The following is a 17,421-nucleotide window of genomic DNA, read 5'->3' as shown; positions in this document are numbered from 1 at the left end:
ACCAAACATTTTCTTCAAGCAGTTGCCAATAACACAAATGTTTCACAAACGTTTGTGAAAGAAAGAGAAAATGCAGACTATCACATTTTGGTGATGTGTAAACAGACAAAGGATGCAAATACCCAAATTTTCAGAAATGCAGCAAGAGGAAAACTGCAAACTAAGAGAAAAAATACCACTGAATCAGACTATAGACCCAAACAAAGCTCCACGAGAATTACAGTATATAAACAGCCCTGAAACAAAAGAGCAGAAAGATTATCTTCAGACTGGGTGCTCTGAAAATTTATACAGGGTGATTCAAAAAGAATACCACAACTTTAGGAATTTAAAACTCTGCAACGACAAAAGGCAGAGCTAAGCACTATCTGTCGGCGAATTAAGGGAGCTATAAAGTTTCATTTAGTTGTGCATCTGTTCGCTTGAGGCGCTGTTGACTAGGCGTCAGCGTCAGTTGATGCTAAGATGGCGACCGCTCAACAGAAAGCTTTTTGTGTTATTGAGTACGGCAGAAGTGAATCGACGACAGTTGTTCAGCGTGCATTTCGAACGAAGTATGGTGTTAAACCTCCTGATAGGTGGCGTATTAAACGTTGGTATAAACAGTTTACAGAGAATGGGTGTTTGTGCAAAGGGAAAAGTTCTGGACAGCCGAGAACGAGTGATGAAAATGTAGCACGCATCCAGCAAGCATTTGTTCGCAGCCCAGGAAAATCGACTCGCAGAGCTAGCAGAGAGCTGCAAATTCCACAATCAACTGTATGGAGAGTCCTACGAAAAAGGCTAGTTATGAAACCTTATCGTCTGAAATTGGTTCAAGCACTGTCTGCAGCTGATAAGATTAAAAGAATCGATTTCTGTGATTTTATCCTTGCTCAAATGGAAACAGATGAATCTTTCGTTTCAAAGATTGTGTTTAGTGATGAAGCAACTTTCCACACTAATGGGAAAGTCAACCGTCACAATGTCTGTATATGGGGCACTGAGAAACCGCGGGAAACAACTCAGTATGAATGTGACTCGCCTAAGGTGAACGTTTTCTGTGCCATTTCAGCCAATAAAGTTTTTGGTCCCTTTTTCTTCGAAGGTGCTACTGTAACTGGACTACAGTATCTGGAGATGTTAGAGAATTTGCTGTTCCCTCAGCTCGAACAAGAAGCACAACAATTCATATTTCAGCAGGATGGAGCGCCACCACATTGGCACTTATCTGTCCGTAACTACCTGAACGTCAACTACCCGAGGCGATGGATCGGCCGCCAGGCAGCCCGTGACAGAGCACTTCATCACTGGCCTCCAAGAAGCCCTGATCTTACCCCCTGCGATTTTTTCTTATGGGGGTATGTTAAGGATATGGTGTTTCGGCCACCTCTCCCAGCCACCATTGATGATTTGAAACGAGAAATAACAGCAGCTATCCAAACTGTTACACCTGATATGCTACAGAGAGTGTGGAACGAGTTGGAGTATCGAGTTGATATTGCTCGAGTGTCTGGAGGGGGCCATATTGAACATCTCTGAACTTGTTTTTGAGTGAAAAAAAATCTTTTTAAATACTCTTTGTAATGATGTATAACAGTAGGTTATATTATGTTTCTTTCATTAAATACACATTTTTAAAGTTGTGGTATTCTTTTTGAATCACCCTGTATAATCAAGATACAGAGAGGTGGATAATTTTGAAATCTCGAAAAAGGTTAAATGTAAGATGCTAAAGATATTCTATCCAGAGGAAGAAGCAAAAACTAAGAACAGTGATCTGAAATACATGGCGAATGAGTATAACAATACATAAGCAAACAAGAATGCAAAGTAATGCACCACTAGAAGTTAAGAAGGGGATTAGAACAGAAATAAAATTTCTACATTTTGGATTTTTATCCTAGAGTAAAATTTGCCATTTTCTTCATAAAATGGTATATAAATCACATATAAACTCAAATGGGAAGTATTTTTTTCTTTTTATATAGAAGGCTGTGGATTACACTATTACATTGTTTCTACTGGCAGCATTGTCAAAAGCAATATCCTAGCTTTTCATAATATAAACACATGTTATATGTAGAAGTGCCGACTAAGTATGGAAACTGCGAAGGTAATCGACTTACAGATTCTAAAAAAAACATTATTATAATTGTAAATCAAGTAACCAAGCACAACGTATCTGTGATAGGAACTACAGAGGAACATGTGATGGTATGGAGGCCACTGCAGCTACTGAAATTTTCAATTGATAAGATTAGCACAAAAATGGAGTGTGTGGGTCACGTCCACAAGAGGATGTGCACCAGGTTGAGAAAGTTGAAACAAAGTTTGAGAAACAAGAAACCCTCTGATGTAAATCCAAGAAGGACAGGCTGACGGACAAAATTAATAATGAACTACGACAATACTATGGGATAGCCCAGAGCTTTCCTACATGCGGTCCATGGACCCCTTTGGGGCCCACCAGCTCTTTCTAAGGGGTAAGTGGTCAACCTTTGACAAAAACTTGTAAAAAAATGAGTAAAATTATTAACTAAAAAAAGGTAAAAAGCAAATTCATCATTATAACATTTTTTTCATTTGATAAATATGTTAGGTCATCTTCCCAAGCAGCGGCTGTGTTTCCCGATAGGGGACTCGTAGTTTAGTGCTGGTGAATGTGGCCTCCCTGCTCAATTGTTTCTGAAACACTCCAGGGATCACATGTCGGCTGGCTCACAGCACTTGAAGTGCAGAAGCATATTGCACATGTTATTCCGAAATGGCTTGAGTTCAGTCGACCAATCAGAGCACTCGCTGGAATGTATGTGGTCTGAGACATCATTCAATGTTAAACATCCTTCGTGAGTGCACTACCTGTTTCATCATCCGTTTTTTGACCAGTTTATTACTTTCAACATGGATTCATGGCTGAAGTCGGGATCACTGAAGAAATGAGCAGTTTCTGCATCGCATTCACAGCAAGAAAAGCTTCCTGTTGAAATTAATGAGGAGTGAGGACAGCCTACTGAAGAACAATCATACTAAGTGCCACAGCGGATTTATTACGCAAAAATTCTGCAAGTGCTCCATTAGTTGCAATACCCTGTGGATGTGGAATAACAAAAAGCATAAAGTATAACGAAAGCTATTTAGAAGTATACTTTATCAAGAGAGAGGGGGGGGGTAAAGCTCAGCGTGTACCTGTGCGCAAGTCCTTCTGAACGGTTTGATAGTTCCAGTCAAAGTGCACCATCATTTTGAGGGTGCTCACCCAAACTAAAGAGATTTATTTATTTCAAGTTGAAGAACACTGAATTACCTACTTCTCAACAGTGCATGAAAATTCATGCAAAAACAATTAATGAAAACTCTTTAAAAGCCTCTTTCTTGGTAAGTTATCGAGTGGCAACGACATGCAAAGCTCACACCATTACGGAAACCCTCATAAAACAGTGTGCCCATGATACTGTTTCTTGTATGCTAGATGAAAAAGCAATAAAACTCGTATATTCAGAGTCGATACCAAACAATACTGTAACAAGACGGATAGTTGACATATCAAACAATGTGAAAGAATCTCTGGTTCCTTGCATCCAACACAATTCATTTTCTCTCCCAATAAACGAATCTACAGATGTACATCTACATCTACATCTACATGATTACTCTGCAATTCAGATTTAAGAGCTTGGCAGAGGGTTCATCGAACCACAATCATACTATCTCCCTACCATTCCACTCCCGAACAGCGCGCGGGAAAAACGAGCACCTAAACCTTTCTGTTCGAGCTCTGATTTCTCTTATTTTATTTTGATGATCATTCCTACCTATGTAGGTTGGGCTCAACAAAATATTTTCGCATTCGGAAGAGAAAGTTGGTGACTGAAATTTCGTAAATAGATCTCGCCGCGACGAGAAACGTCTTTGCTTTAATGGCTTCCATCCCAACTCGCATATCATATCTGCTACACTCTCTCCGCTATTACGTGATAATACAAAACGAGCTGCCCTTTTTTGCACCCTTTCGATGTCCTCCGTCAATCCCACCTGGTAAGGATCCCACACCGTGCAGCAATATTCTAACAGAGGACGAACGAGTGTAGTGTAAGCTGTCTCTTTAGTGGACTTGTTGCATCTTCTAAGTGTCCTGCCAATGAAACGCAACCTTTGGCTCGCCTTCCCCACAATATTATCTATGTGGTCTTTCCAACTGAAGTTGTTCGTAATTTTTACACCCAGGTACTTAGTTGAACTGACAGCCTTGAGAATTGTACTATTTATCGAGTAATCGAATTCCAACGGATTTCTTTTGGAACTCATGTGGATCACCTCACACTTTTCATTATTTAGTGTCAACTGCCACCTGCCACACCATACAGCAATCTTTTCTAAATCGCTTTGCAACTGATACTGGTCTTCGGAAGACCTTACTAGACGGTAAATTACAGCATCATCTGCGAACAACCTAAGAGAACTGCTCAGATTGTCACCCAGGTCATTTATATAGATCAGGAACAGCAGAGGTCCCAGGATGCTTCCCTGGGGAACACCTGATATCACTTCAGTTTTACTCGATGATTTGCTGTCTATTACTACGAACTACGATCTTCCTGACAGGAAATCACGAATCCAGTCGCAGCTTGATTAGAAGTTGCTTGTGACGAACGGTGTCCAAAGCCTTCCGGAAATCCAGAAATGCGGAATGAACCTGAGATCCCCTGTTGATAGCGGCCATTACTTCGTGCGAATAAAGAGCTAGCTGCGTTGCACAAGAACGTTGTTTTCTGAAACCATGTTGATTACGCATCAATAGATCGTTCCCTTCGAGGTGATTCATAATGTTTGAATACAGTATATGCTTCAAAACCCTACTGCAAACCGACGTCAATGACATATGTCTGTAGTGGGATTAGCAATTTTATTGGCTTTTGTCCATTAAGAATTCTTGGGATGTTTCGAGGAGGACCTCTTATTATGCAAACCACTACTGCCAATACAACAGGTATTGAAATATTCTGATTGTTGGACAATTTTTTAAAGACCAGCAACATTTCACGGTCTAATTGCATCGGTGTGTACACAGATGGTCCAAATACCAATGCAGGTCCAACAGTCGGAACGATAAACAACATAAAAGAAAGTTCAAAGGATTGTGGCAGTAGTCTTTGTGCTCGCCAGAGACATGCTTTAGCTACTAAACAAATGCCTGCTTTCTTCAAGAAAGTTTTAGATGAGCCTGTCCAAATTATTAATTACATAAAATCATGGCCATTGAATTCAAGAAGTTTCACAATACTGCTTAAAAATATGGGAAACCTTCATCATTCCCTACTTCTCCGTACAGAAATGATGAGGCTCTCCCACAGAAATACACTCCCTCGATTACATGAATTTAGTTTATGAGTCATAGCATTACTTTTTGACCATATTACTAAATTAGCAGCTCTTATTAATGACTAAAATTGGCAATACACACATGCTTATTTGCCAGATATTTTCCCCAAAATGAAAGAAGTGAATATTGCACTGCAAGCAAAAAGCATAATAACGGTCACTGCCAACAACAACAAAGTTCAAGTGTTCAAGAGGAAAATCAATTTTTGGGCAGAGAGTGTCGAGGAGGGGGAGATCAAGTGTTTTCTTCTTATCAACAATTTTTTGAAAGACAAGACAATGGAGCTTGGGAATAATTTATGTCATGAAATCCTCAAACATCTCTCTGAAGCTTGACATCATAGCTGTAGCATTATTTCCTAACAGCTAAAGATGAGACACTGCGGGAATACGAATGGGTCGTCAAAAAGTCTAACACTCTATCGTTGAATGAATATGAGTTGTTGATTGAAATTTCCACAGACTCAACCTCAACATCTATTTTCAACAGTGACACTTACTCACACTTTTGGATCTATTTCGAAAACAAAAAATGCATTCCTTTGTTGAAAAACCAAAAGTATTCTATTTCCAATTGCCACAACATACAAGTCTATATCTGGATTCTAAATCCAAGCCACCAATAAAAGTAAGTACCGCAGCTGTCTACACACTGAACCAGATGTTCGTCTCCACTTGTCAAGTACTGAAACTGACTTTTCAAACTTGGGTCCAGGCGAAGCACCCCCAACCTTTACATTAAGATTCCATTATTATTCCTACAGACTCATCTCTAGGGAAAAAATCACATTTTGCTTCATGAACAAGGAGTGAATGTTCCCGGACAATAACTTTTGTATGTATTTTGTTTACGTTTTCCACAACTACTTAATATTTAATTGAATTCTGTTAGTATTGATATACCTGTTCCGAAAATTAAAATGATATTCAATGAGCATTGCTTTTCTTGGCAATATATTCTCCCCCACTCAATTAGAAATATGACCTGCCTAGTGCATTGAACAATGGCAGTAAATCTAACAGCAAGTATCTGAATACAGAGGGAATTCAGATGAATGGGAACATTGTTAGTTTCAAGTTGTTTCCATTCATCTTTAAACCAAAGTATCTTGATTATTATGGGGATAGTGGAAAAGTGGCACTTTCATTAAGAAGTTTCCAATTCACATGGGCTTCATGCTGAATTTCACCAGTTACTGAATGCTTGACTGACAAGGGGTCCGACACAAATTTTTTCCTGAAAAAGGGGTCCGCCAGCTAATATGGTTGGGAAGCCCTGGGCTAGCCATTACAAAATAACATTGGTGACTTGTTCAGAATGAACCAGGCAGTATTATGGACTACCTTCTTCCACAAACTGGTAAGAGCTCATAAACCAGTCAACTTTGGCCTCCTGAACTAGATTCGTGGTGCAAGTAACACAATGTCCAATACTCAAAATACCTCATTTGGTCATAAACAATCCATCCTAGCAGCAGTGATGGAAGTCGTAAAGCCCATTTACAGAGATGTGGTAATCCTGATGATGGATCCCCAGGCTACCACCTGTAACACAGCAACCAACCACAGTCATTTGCCAAGCTCTGCCAAAGTTCCGACCTGCCAATGACACTATCTGTGGAGACTGAATGAAAACAATCCAGCATCAACACAAACAAAATGTGTTGTTTTTAACTGAACCTGAAGAAGCTGCAACAGTACCACATGGCACCAGCCTCGTCACCAGAGGTGTAAGCATCATCTTAAACAATGCTGCCACCATGGCATCACCTCACTTCCATGAGTCACATGCCCTTGGAGCACCGAGTTTGTAGCCTTCCAACGCCCAGATATTTAAGGAGCTGCCTGACCACTCTTCAGGCAGTTCACAGTCTGGGCGTAAGCCAGCTGCATCTAGCATCTCACCAAATTGACTTAACATCACCAGTCTAATAAGGTGTATTTCACTGCAGTATCCACGGGCTCCTACTGTCCTTAAGCTCCCACCTCACTGGACCTCCTCTCAACCATCCTCGAGCAGCCTAATAATCTCCACCAATCAAGGCCTCAAGGACTTCATTTGTGTAAGAACATTCTAGCGCAACAGAAATGATTGACTTTCAGTGTCTGCCTTTTAGCACAGACTGACATCCCAAGGTAACTGTTATTGCATTCTGTTGCTTAGACTTAATGAATATACAGTTGTTCTTTGTTACCTGGGCACTTCAATCGTAGTGTGTTCTTCACCACAGGCAGCACACTACATCTGACTTGTTGGAGATGTTTCTACATAGGGAGGTTCAGAATCCAAATGAGTCTTTCAATGATCTCAAATAGACTTGCACACCAAAACAATGTCTTTGCTGGGAGGAAAACACTAAAATTGCAGCGTGGTTGAGGAGAGGGGGGGAGGGGCGGGGGGGTTTGGGGGACGAGGGAAAGGTAAGGCGGGTTTGTTTGCTTTACTGTTGTTGCTTTAAATTACAACAATACTGGTGAGATGGAAGGGGCTACTGCATATGGGAACTAATCCCAGAGTAAACTGCATCTGAGAACTTCAATGGATGACAAGCTTTGCACTGACAAAGCACAGAATGCAGCAGTTATGGCTATAAAGGAGTCCAGACGGAAGAAAAGAATGATATCAACACAGCAGACAGGAACCAGCAGTGTGTAATACTGTATAATCACAACTACGTTTATGCTTCAAATTCCTCGTTCAATTCTAAAACGTCACCCTTCATGTTTACAAACCCCTGCCTCAGCAATAGTAGTGGCAGAACAATTGAGTGGAATTTTAGAGAATATTTTACGTAAATTACCTGGTCATATTATAGTTTCAGGTGGAGATTTTAACTTGCCACCTATAGACCTGGGAGCTCAAGTGATTATGATGTATAGTAGGAACAGAGAATCATGCACCTTATTCGAAAATTACCTTGAGCAGTTTATCAGAGAACCAATTTGTGAAGATAACATCTTAGACCTACTGATGACAATGAGACTCGAACTTTTCAACTCAGGGGAATCTGTGATTATAAGGCTGTTACAGCTTCACTGAATATGGTTGTCAATAGGAATACAAAGAAGGGCAAGAAAATATTTCTGTTTAGCGAGAGCAACAAGAGACAGCTTTCACATTACCTAACAGGTCATCATGGAAATTTCATCGCCAGCACTGACACTGTTGAGCTTAAATGGGAAAAGTCCACGAGAATAGTACATACACTGTAGTCAATTATGTCCTGAGTAAAATTGTAAGGGATGGAAAAAAAAACACAAAGATTTGACAACCGTGTTAGGAAGCTGCTACAACAGCAAAAGACATCTTTACTGCAAATTTAAATGTAGCCAAAGTCTCACAGATAAACAAAAATTAAATGAAGCCTAAATTAGCATAAAGAGGGCTATGCGTGAAATGTTCAACAAATACAAGCTACCAACTTGACATAAAACCCTAAAAAGTTCTAGTCTTGTGTCAAATCAGTAAATGCATCAAAGCAATCTGTCCAGACATTCCGTGAACAAAATGACACTGAAACAGAAATGACACAGAAAAGGCCAAAATACTAAACATCTTTTTTCAAAAACTGCTTCACAGAAGAGGATTGCACTACAGTTTCTCCTTTAGCTTGTTGCACAAACAACGAAACAGCAGATATTGAAATAAGTGCCAAGGTATAAAAAGCAACAGAATTTGCTCAACAGAGGAAAGACCACTGGACCTCATGGGAGACCAAATAGATTCTACACAGAGTATGCGAAAGAGCTTGTCCCTCTTCTAGCAGCAGCTTACAGTAGGTCTCTTGAGGAGCGAAGCATTACTAATGATTGAAAAAAAGCACAGATCATTTCCGTTTTCAAGAAGTGTCGTCCAACATATCCACAAAATTATAGGCTTATATCTCTGACGTGGATTGTTTTAGAATCATGTTTTATGCTCTTGTATTATGACATTTCTAGAGACAGAAAATCTCCTCCGTAGGAACAAACAAGGATTCTGAAAACAATGTTTGTGTGTAACCCAGTTCCCTTTATTTGAACACTAGACACAGAATGCAGTCGATACAGACACCCATATAGATACCATTTTCCTTGACTTCCGAAAGGCTTTCATTCCAGTTCCACGCTGCCACCTGATGAATAAAATGTGTATGGAATATCAGATCAACTGTCTGCCTAGACTGAAGAGTTTCTAGCTAACAGAACACAGCATGTCATTATGAATGGAGGGAAATCTTCAGATGTAAGTGTAACTTCGAACACGCCTCAGGGGAGTGTTGCAGGACCATTACTTTCCACAGTACATATAAATGATCTATTAGGTAACATCATAAGTTCCATGAGGCTTTTCACAGATAATGCTGTTTTATACAGAGAAGTTGCAGTGATAGGGAACTGTAGTAAAATGCAGGAAGGCCAATAGAGGACCAACACTTGGTGTAGGGAGTGGCAATTAACCTTCAACATAAACAAATGTACTGTGTTGTGAATACCTAGACAGTTACCACATGATTATAAAATTGCAGAACAATCAATGGAAGCAGTTACTTCCATAAAATATCTAGAAATACAAACAGATTTGAAGTGGAATCACCACATAAAAGGCAAATGTCAGACAGAGATTCATTGGAAGAATCTCCAGTAAATGTACTCCATCAACAAAGGATGTAGCTCACAAAAAACAAAACACCTGTTCAACTAATATCCACATACAGCTTGTCAGTATGGGATATGTACCAGATAGGACTGATAGAGGAAATATAGAAGATTCAAATAAGAGCAGTACACATTGTTACAGGTTCAATTAGTAAGAACGAACGTGTCACAGAGATGCTCAGCCGACTCCCGTGGCAGAAGCTCCAAGAGATGCAGTCTGCATCACATTATGGTCCACCATTAAAGTTCCAAGGGCACACATTCCTAGAAGAGTCAACCAACATATTGCTTCCTCCTATGTATATATCACGAAAAGACCACGAACATAAAATAAGAGACATTCGAGCCTCCCTGGAGGCCTATTGGCAATCGTTTCTCCCATGAACCGTACACCACTGGAACAGGAAGAGTGGGAAGCGACCCTAGTACACAATGTAACCTCCGCCACACACCATAATGCAAACTGCAGAGTATATATGTACATGTAGAACCCAACAGAGAATTTCTAACTAACATGACATGTACTGCTCTTTTGGCACGTGATGGTGTATATGTGCAAAAAAAGGTTCTCCTTCTTGATGGGCTCAATGAAACACTATGAATGAACTGACCTGTTCCATAGCCCAATGTGTAGGTCAGGTTAAAAGGTGACAATCTGATTGTGAGTTGATGAATAGGTATTGAAAGCTTCAGTTGATTCACGTATTTTACAATGTCGGTTCATATTCCTGAAGGTTCAACATGCTACTAATTACAGGCATATTCACTTAATACTGGTATAGCAGTGAACAAAAGTATGTAGAAAGACATAAGCTGCCCAATAGAGATTGCTTTAGGGTGATTCAACGCCAAGTGGTCTACTTTTAGATACAGTTCTCACTCGATCATCTCAGATTTTGTTCAGATTTGGTGAGCAAGTTTGCTGAACAACCAAAGGATGATTTACAAATTCCTAGCTTCCAAATTTTAACACTTTGTAAGTAGTTGGCACTTTAGTGGTGGGTAAAGAAATGTCATGGCAACATTTCAAAACTTTCAGCAGTGTTCAAAGTGCTATGATTCAGTGGATAATTGACAAAAAGCTGCACCCCTTGGCAAGTTAGTTTAACAGTTTGGATTGTGCACATTCTGTAAGTTTTGACAGTAGACTTACTAATTTTGCCCCAAATGTCACTGACAGTTGTCAGTGAATTAGTATATTTTGTCGCAACAAAACTTCTCCCAAGTTGAAGAGGCTTGATCTTGTTATGTAGCTGGTTTAGAAATCTCTCCTTTTGTGACCTTATTGCCTAGTAGCTTGTTTAGAAAATCTTTTAAGCTTTGTCATGGTTGGGTTCATAGGTTTTTAGGATACAGGGGGCTGAAGTCACCCAAAACCAAATTTGCTGCCAAGGTAAGTGAATTTTGAACCCTTATATCTCGGAACAGGCACCTGTCCCAGACTTGTGTTACTTTCCAATAATGCTCTTTTCCTTGAAGGTCTATAATTATCTTGTTAAATTGACATGCAAATCAATATTTTGGAGTATCAAAAAACTAAGGATTTTTTAAAGCAGTGTTAAGTCACAATATAATTAAAAGCTTGCGTTGATCCATTATGGCTTTTTCCATGATAAGTTAATAAAAAATTAGCATCCCTATAGCCACTGGATCACACCCAATAACCAGATCCAAGGCCACCAATGGTTGGGGGACTTCTTCCAGGTTTCCAACCTTGCTAGTGGTCTGCATAGTAAAGGTTATGGAGGAAGTACGCAGCATTTCCCAATCACGATGTTTGGGTATCTTTATGACTGCCATGGAGAAAGAACTACATTCTTGAATGTTTTTCATCAAGTAGAGTGATGACTGGTACTCGGAAACTGTACTGCTGACCCAATGTTGTTGGAGATAGCTCCAGTAGACTTTTGATAATGTGCTGATTCAGCTTGTATTTTTTGAACTGACAAGCGAAACAATCTCAACAGGCCACAAGCATGCAAGAAATAGATAAGTGTGTAATGAGATTTCACAAACACTGCCAACCCACCAGCTGTTTTCATACATGTATACAATATACTGCCCTGTTTGTAGTGTTGAAATCATAAATTCTGGGGCATCATCAGTTTGTTCTGATGTTTCGGCAACACATGGCAGTATTTTCAGATCAATTGGAATGCACTGGTGATTTTCTCTTGTTCCAGCAAACCAAAGAAAACCTTTCTTCATGACAAGTTCTGGAACTCAATGTGGGATTTCTCAACAAAAATTAAGTTTTATTCAAGTTTTGCTCACAGAATCTGTGAAAACCAAAGGTGTGAGGATTTGGTTGACCTTTGGGGACTGTAGGCTAGCTCTCACAGCCTATTATATTACAGCATCCTGGACAACAAAGCCATAATTCTCTGCAAAATAAAGCAGTGCAATTACTTCACTGGGCTTGAGATTTTGCCTCACATTTTTGATATATTGTACTTTGATTTGTTGAAACAGCACCCAAATGATACATTGCTAGTGTGGAAAAGTATTCTTGAAGCAGCCCTGGAAGTCAAAGTTGCAACATCGGGCAATTATTTTTGAGATCCACTGTCGCCCAATTGAACAATACTTGACGAAATTTTTCAGCTGACTTGTCAGAGTTGCATTAACCAACCTCAAATTTCCAGATGATAACTCTTCTTTTAAAAATGATAGTTCTGCACATCTTCACTTACTGGAGCCATCAGGTATACTAATCAGTAACCTACAAAAGTACACTTCGATTTAATTTTTAAAGTGGATTACTTTTTTCTTGTGTGACATGATTCTAAAAAGTTGAAAACATACAGAATACACCTAACGATGGCAAAAGTGGACTTACTGGTGCGCCGTGGCTTTTCCATTGGTTGCTCTTGGTAACTGATAGCAGATGAATGATGAGAAGTGAACATGATGGATAGTAATTCAGTAGCCAATTAGAATGCTCATTTATAATTAACTACACTGCTGGAATTTTTGGTGAAATTGGAAATAAGACATAGAAATAGCTGATTGCAATGACATACCTACATCTCAGACTAAGTTATGCATCAAACTATGACGGCAATCCCATTTTCATGATGAGATCTACTGGCTTCACAAACTCAAAACCAAATTGTCACATTGCAAGCTAACCTTGGCCTTCGGTTTCTTTACAGGCCAATCTGTCTGCACATTTCGTTTTCTACTATTCATTTTCCCTGGCTTTGCCAAATTTCAGTCAAACTCACATTCCAAACTCAGTACAAGTCAGCCCGCTAGCAATCACTACAAGTCAGCCTGCCAGCAAGTCACGTTTTCTTCCTTACATCTATAAGAGGAACAAATCATCTGCATGTTCCCTCACAATCAACCATTAGATTCAGTGCACCACAAGTGCACTTTACCTAAAAATTCTCGTTTTCGAGAGAATAATATCTAAAAAATAAAATGTAAAACTTTTAGAGTATATTTGATGTGAGAGAAGACTAAGTTTGATAAAAATTAACTTTTTATCTTTAAAAACCAACAGTCATGTGTACAAAAAACTTTACTGGATATTGCAGAACTTCAAAGAAACACAGCATTCATGGGAATTTAATGTCACAGAGGAAAAGATGTTCTTTAACACAAGGTTGGATCAAGTGTCCCTTCTGAGACACAAGGTTTAAAAAATCACTTTGGCAGCAAATTTGTTTTCATACATCTTCAATAGAATATCTTAAAAACTATGAACCCAGAAGAGATAAAACTAACAGGTTTCGAAATAAGCTAGTAAGCAATAATCTCACAAAAAGATATATTTCTAAACCAGCCGCATAAAGGTGCATTAACAACTTTCAATGCTACCTGGAACACAAACGCAATATAAAATTTACAGAATGTTCACAACTCAAACTATTAAACTATCTTTCCAGCGTTTGTGTAGCTTTATCACAATTATCCACCAAATTACAGCATTTCAAAACTGGCAAAAATTTCTGAAATGTCACTACAGCACTCATGTAACTTTCACATAAAAAGCCCCTGCTCACAAAGTTGGAAGCTGATCCTTTGGTCGATTAGTAAACCTGCACACCAAACCTGAATGACATCTGGTATGATCATGTGCAGATCCTTCTTGTTAATTTGTATTTCATTTGACAACTCGAACTGTCTCCTTTACTCATGAAGTATTTACCTAAATTCAGTGTATTTGGTGTCTGTTCTTTTGGGCATGTCATGAAGAACAAACACCTTTTTGATCCTGCAGCCACTATGAATCAAGATACAAAGGAATTATGCCAGTGGGTACTGATTTAAATCAATGCCGACTGGCGGCTAATGTCTTTAATTCCTTTATGTATTTACGTTCTACCTGAATTTTTCTACAAAATTAATTTAGGTTATCGTATACTATCAATGGTGATGTGCTTTACATAAAATGTACATAAATTACACATTTCCAATCTGCAGAGAACCAAATGTTCCAGAAAATAACAGATAACCTAAATATTAATAACTGGACACCAATTTCCCCCCCCCCCCCCTGTCCCCCCCAAATGCATGTCCAGTGCCTTAACAAATGTGTCACTGAGCATGATGATATTCAAGTCATGTTTTTCCTCAGGTTAATGCCCTAGAGCAATATTACATAAGCAATAAATTTGCACGTGACAGCTGAACTAAAAGCACCTCATTCCTAGCACTTCTGAGCTTTCCATACTACTTCAACACCAGAGAAAATCTGTGACACCAATATGTTTCTATTAGGTTTCCATACATTACCATGAATAAGACTGACACAAGTAACATAATATGTCTAACTCAATTTTCATTTACTTACAGTACAAAAATATTGCTGGATCTAATGACTGTTGTGCCAGTTAATGCTTATAAACATGACATCAATAAGTTTCTTGTTTGGAATTATTCCATGCTATAACAGCACCAAAGCTGAAATTAATTATTTGTGTAGTGATCAGTCCATGGTCCTGTTCAAACATAAAACACATCTGATTATCAATGAACCCCAACTCCTAAACAGTAACATTAAGATGTAACCAGTTACAAATACCTCAACAATGGAGACAGTTGCTCAGATTGTCTGGAATTTGATTCACACTTTGTGGGTCTTTTTTATATTTTATTTATTTATTATTACTTCACTGTGTCCAAGCCTCTTCCACAGATATAGTGATGCAAAGCGTTTTCAAAGTCATTAGAATGATGATTCTTGATATGCTATAATACATCTCAAAGCACATAACACCCTGCATAAGCAGTGAAGAGAATAACATACATCGAGGACATACATTAGCAATTTTCAATAATAAGATTGCCTTCTACATACGGACTTCTAAAAATCAGTTCAGGATCCAACACTGACTTTGCAGAACACCAATGCTTGAAACCTGGATACATCTGTCCAATAAGTGGTGAAATAAATACTGGACCAGCAGACCAACATCTACGACCAAAATTTTTCTGCAGCAATGATTCAAATTCTGCCATTTCTGCAGAATAAGATATCATCAAATTCTTGTTGCAGAACCAGTCAGTCCATATTGTGCATGTACTAACATCTGTATACGGGCAAAGCAATGGTTTGCGCAGATCTAGATCTTTGTTTGTCTGGAAACACAACACAATGGGGGTTGAACAGAAATGTTTATGCTTTTCTGCCCAACTCCTGATCTCCTGCATAAGTGTAGGTAAATGTTCTCTAGGAATTGACCATTTTATCCCTTTGCAATAACTCTCAACAGACACAAATTTCTGTGGTTTAAAACAAAAACCAGTTCTGCACGATGCTGCTTTCATCACCAGTCCAAACTGCTGACGTGAAAGGTATGCTGAAGCATCAGGGAAATACCACGACATGTATGGGCTGACACGAGTTACTATCTGATGCATAAGTATATATGCTGTCTCTATAACTTTCTTCCACAATGGCTGGTAAAACCCTTGATGCAAACGTATTGGATAATGATTTGTGACAGCTATCCTGTTTATAAGAGGGTACCAAAGTAACTCACTGTATAGAGCTGCTGACAGTCTCTCAGATATTCCTGGTATTTCTTTCACTGTGCATACATATGTGACCTGTTGAGCTAGATGTATTGGTACACATTTCAAAGTAACAGATGCAACAATACCTACACAACCAAGGCCACACACAACATGCTGCAATGTTGGACACACAGTTCCGTTTCCATCACATTTTCCACTCTGATCAACAACGTGTTCTGCACAGGGCCACATACAATCAATGGTATCGCCGTGTAAGGACACTACTTTGCACGCTTTAATACATTGTGCAATTGTACCATTGGCACCTATTAGGCCTATAGAAACAGCATCAATAACAGCCATATCTGGCAATGTTCCGTACAGTTCTAGCGTAGCGTTGAAATATTCGACGCACTTCAAAATTTCTTTAAGTGTAACTCCTGCTTCTACAGTCAAAATTTGTTCCGCTGGGTCGTACCAGAGGATACGTCTTAAATTGTTTAGAGATATCAGCACATCTCCGTTTTCACTAACTGGATACGTTCCTCCACAGCATTTCACCGTAACACAGTTTTCTTTCACCTGTTTCAGTATTTTGAATACATCAACTAAATCTTTCGGGTAAAACGCCACTCTCCGCCTTCGACTGGACATAATGAGCAACAAAAATGAAAAATACACAATGTTTTTTAATCAGTTCAAGAAAACGTTGTCATTTAGTTTAAAGTGAGAAAACATAAGAGCTCCAAATAATCACTTACACAAACGAAACCAAAATAATTCTCATACAACCTACTACATTGTCAACAAACAACATTATCTATGATCTTTCGCAGATATATGTTTCAATCCAAGTGTACACAGCTAAAGTCTTTGCCGTAGAATTACCCCCCCCCCCCCCCCAACCAAATCTACAGGTGTCAAATTCATTACAAATAAAACTTAACGTCTGTGACATGGAAACCAACATCCGTAAGAGTGTAATGATGCTTCCTAATCAGTGTACAAAAACACGAGTTTTCATTTGAGTGGATTCGAGGAGCAATGAAATTAAGTGGATCACCCGGCTTCAGATAACATCACTGTGCGTATACTTGGTGTATTCTACCTTTATGAAAGTGGCTGTGCTCTGTATTCCTAATCCCATAACGCTTGCTTATTCTCATTTCAATTGCTTTCTTTGTTGTTTTATATATGTTGCTGGAATTTACAGAATTTTTATATAGTTTATGCTATTAAAGAGATGAAGACAGTAAGCAGGTAGAAAATGATGTAGGTTGCACTAGATATTCGAAGACAGAGTGGCTTGCACGGAATAGAGTAGTGTGGAGAGCTGCATCAAATCTATCTTTGGACTGAAGATAACAACAACAACATTGTTAGATTATATTACATTCAGTTTTCGTTCCATAGACCCAAAAATTAGATGATTCTCCTGGGTATGCAACATGTCAG

At 38.9% G+C, this 17,421-nt stretch overlaps 1 protein-coding gene across 8 annotated transcripts in view; it reads right to left on the bottom strand.

Moving 5' to 3' along the window:
* Positions 1-16,821, bottom strand: part of LOC124777335 (L-gulonolactone oxidase-like) — a 60,552-nt gene extending 43,731 nt beyond the window's left edge. For 6 of the 8 annotated variants that reach the window (XM_047252700.1, XM_047252701.1, XM_047252698.1 and 3 more), the window contains exons 1-2: positions 15,032-16,721; positions 14,801-14,948 (exon numbers count right to left, since the gene is read on the bottom strand). In XM_047252700.1, the coding sequence (XP_047108656.1) occupies positions 15,271-16,620 (1,350 nt within the window). In that variant the 5' untranslated portion in view covers positions 16,621-16,721 and the 3' untranslated portion in view covers positions 14,801-14,948; positions 15,032-15,270. The other 2 variants (XR_007015716.1, XM_047252695.1) reach the window with 2 other exon arrangements.
* Between the last annotated feature and the right edge of the window lie 600 nt (positions 16,822-17,421).

Source organism: Schistocerca piceifrons, chromosome 2, assembly GCF_021461385.2.
Source record: "Schistocerca piceifrons isolate TAMUIC-IGC-003096 chromosome 2, iqSchPice1.1, whole genome shotgun sequence".
Lineage (NCBI taxonomy): Eukaryota > Metazoa > Arthropoda > Insecta > Orthoptera > Acrididae > Schistocerca > Schistocerca piceifrons.
Note: the sequence above shows the minus strand (reverse complement) of the source record. Positions and strands in the feature narration are given on the sequence as shown.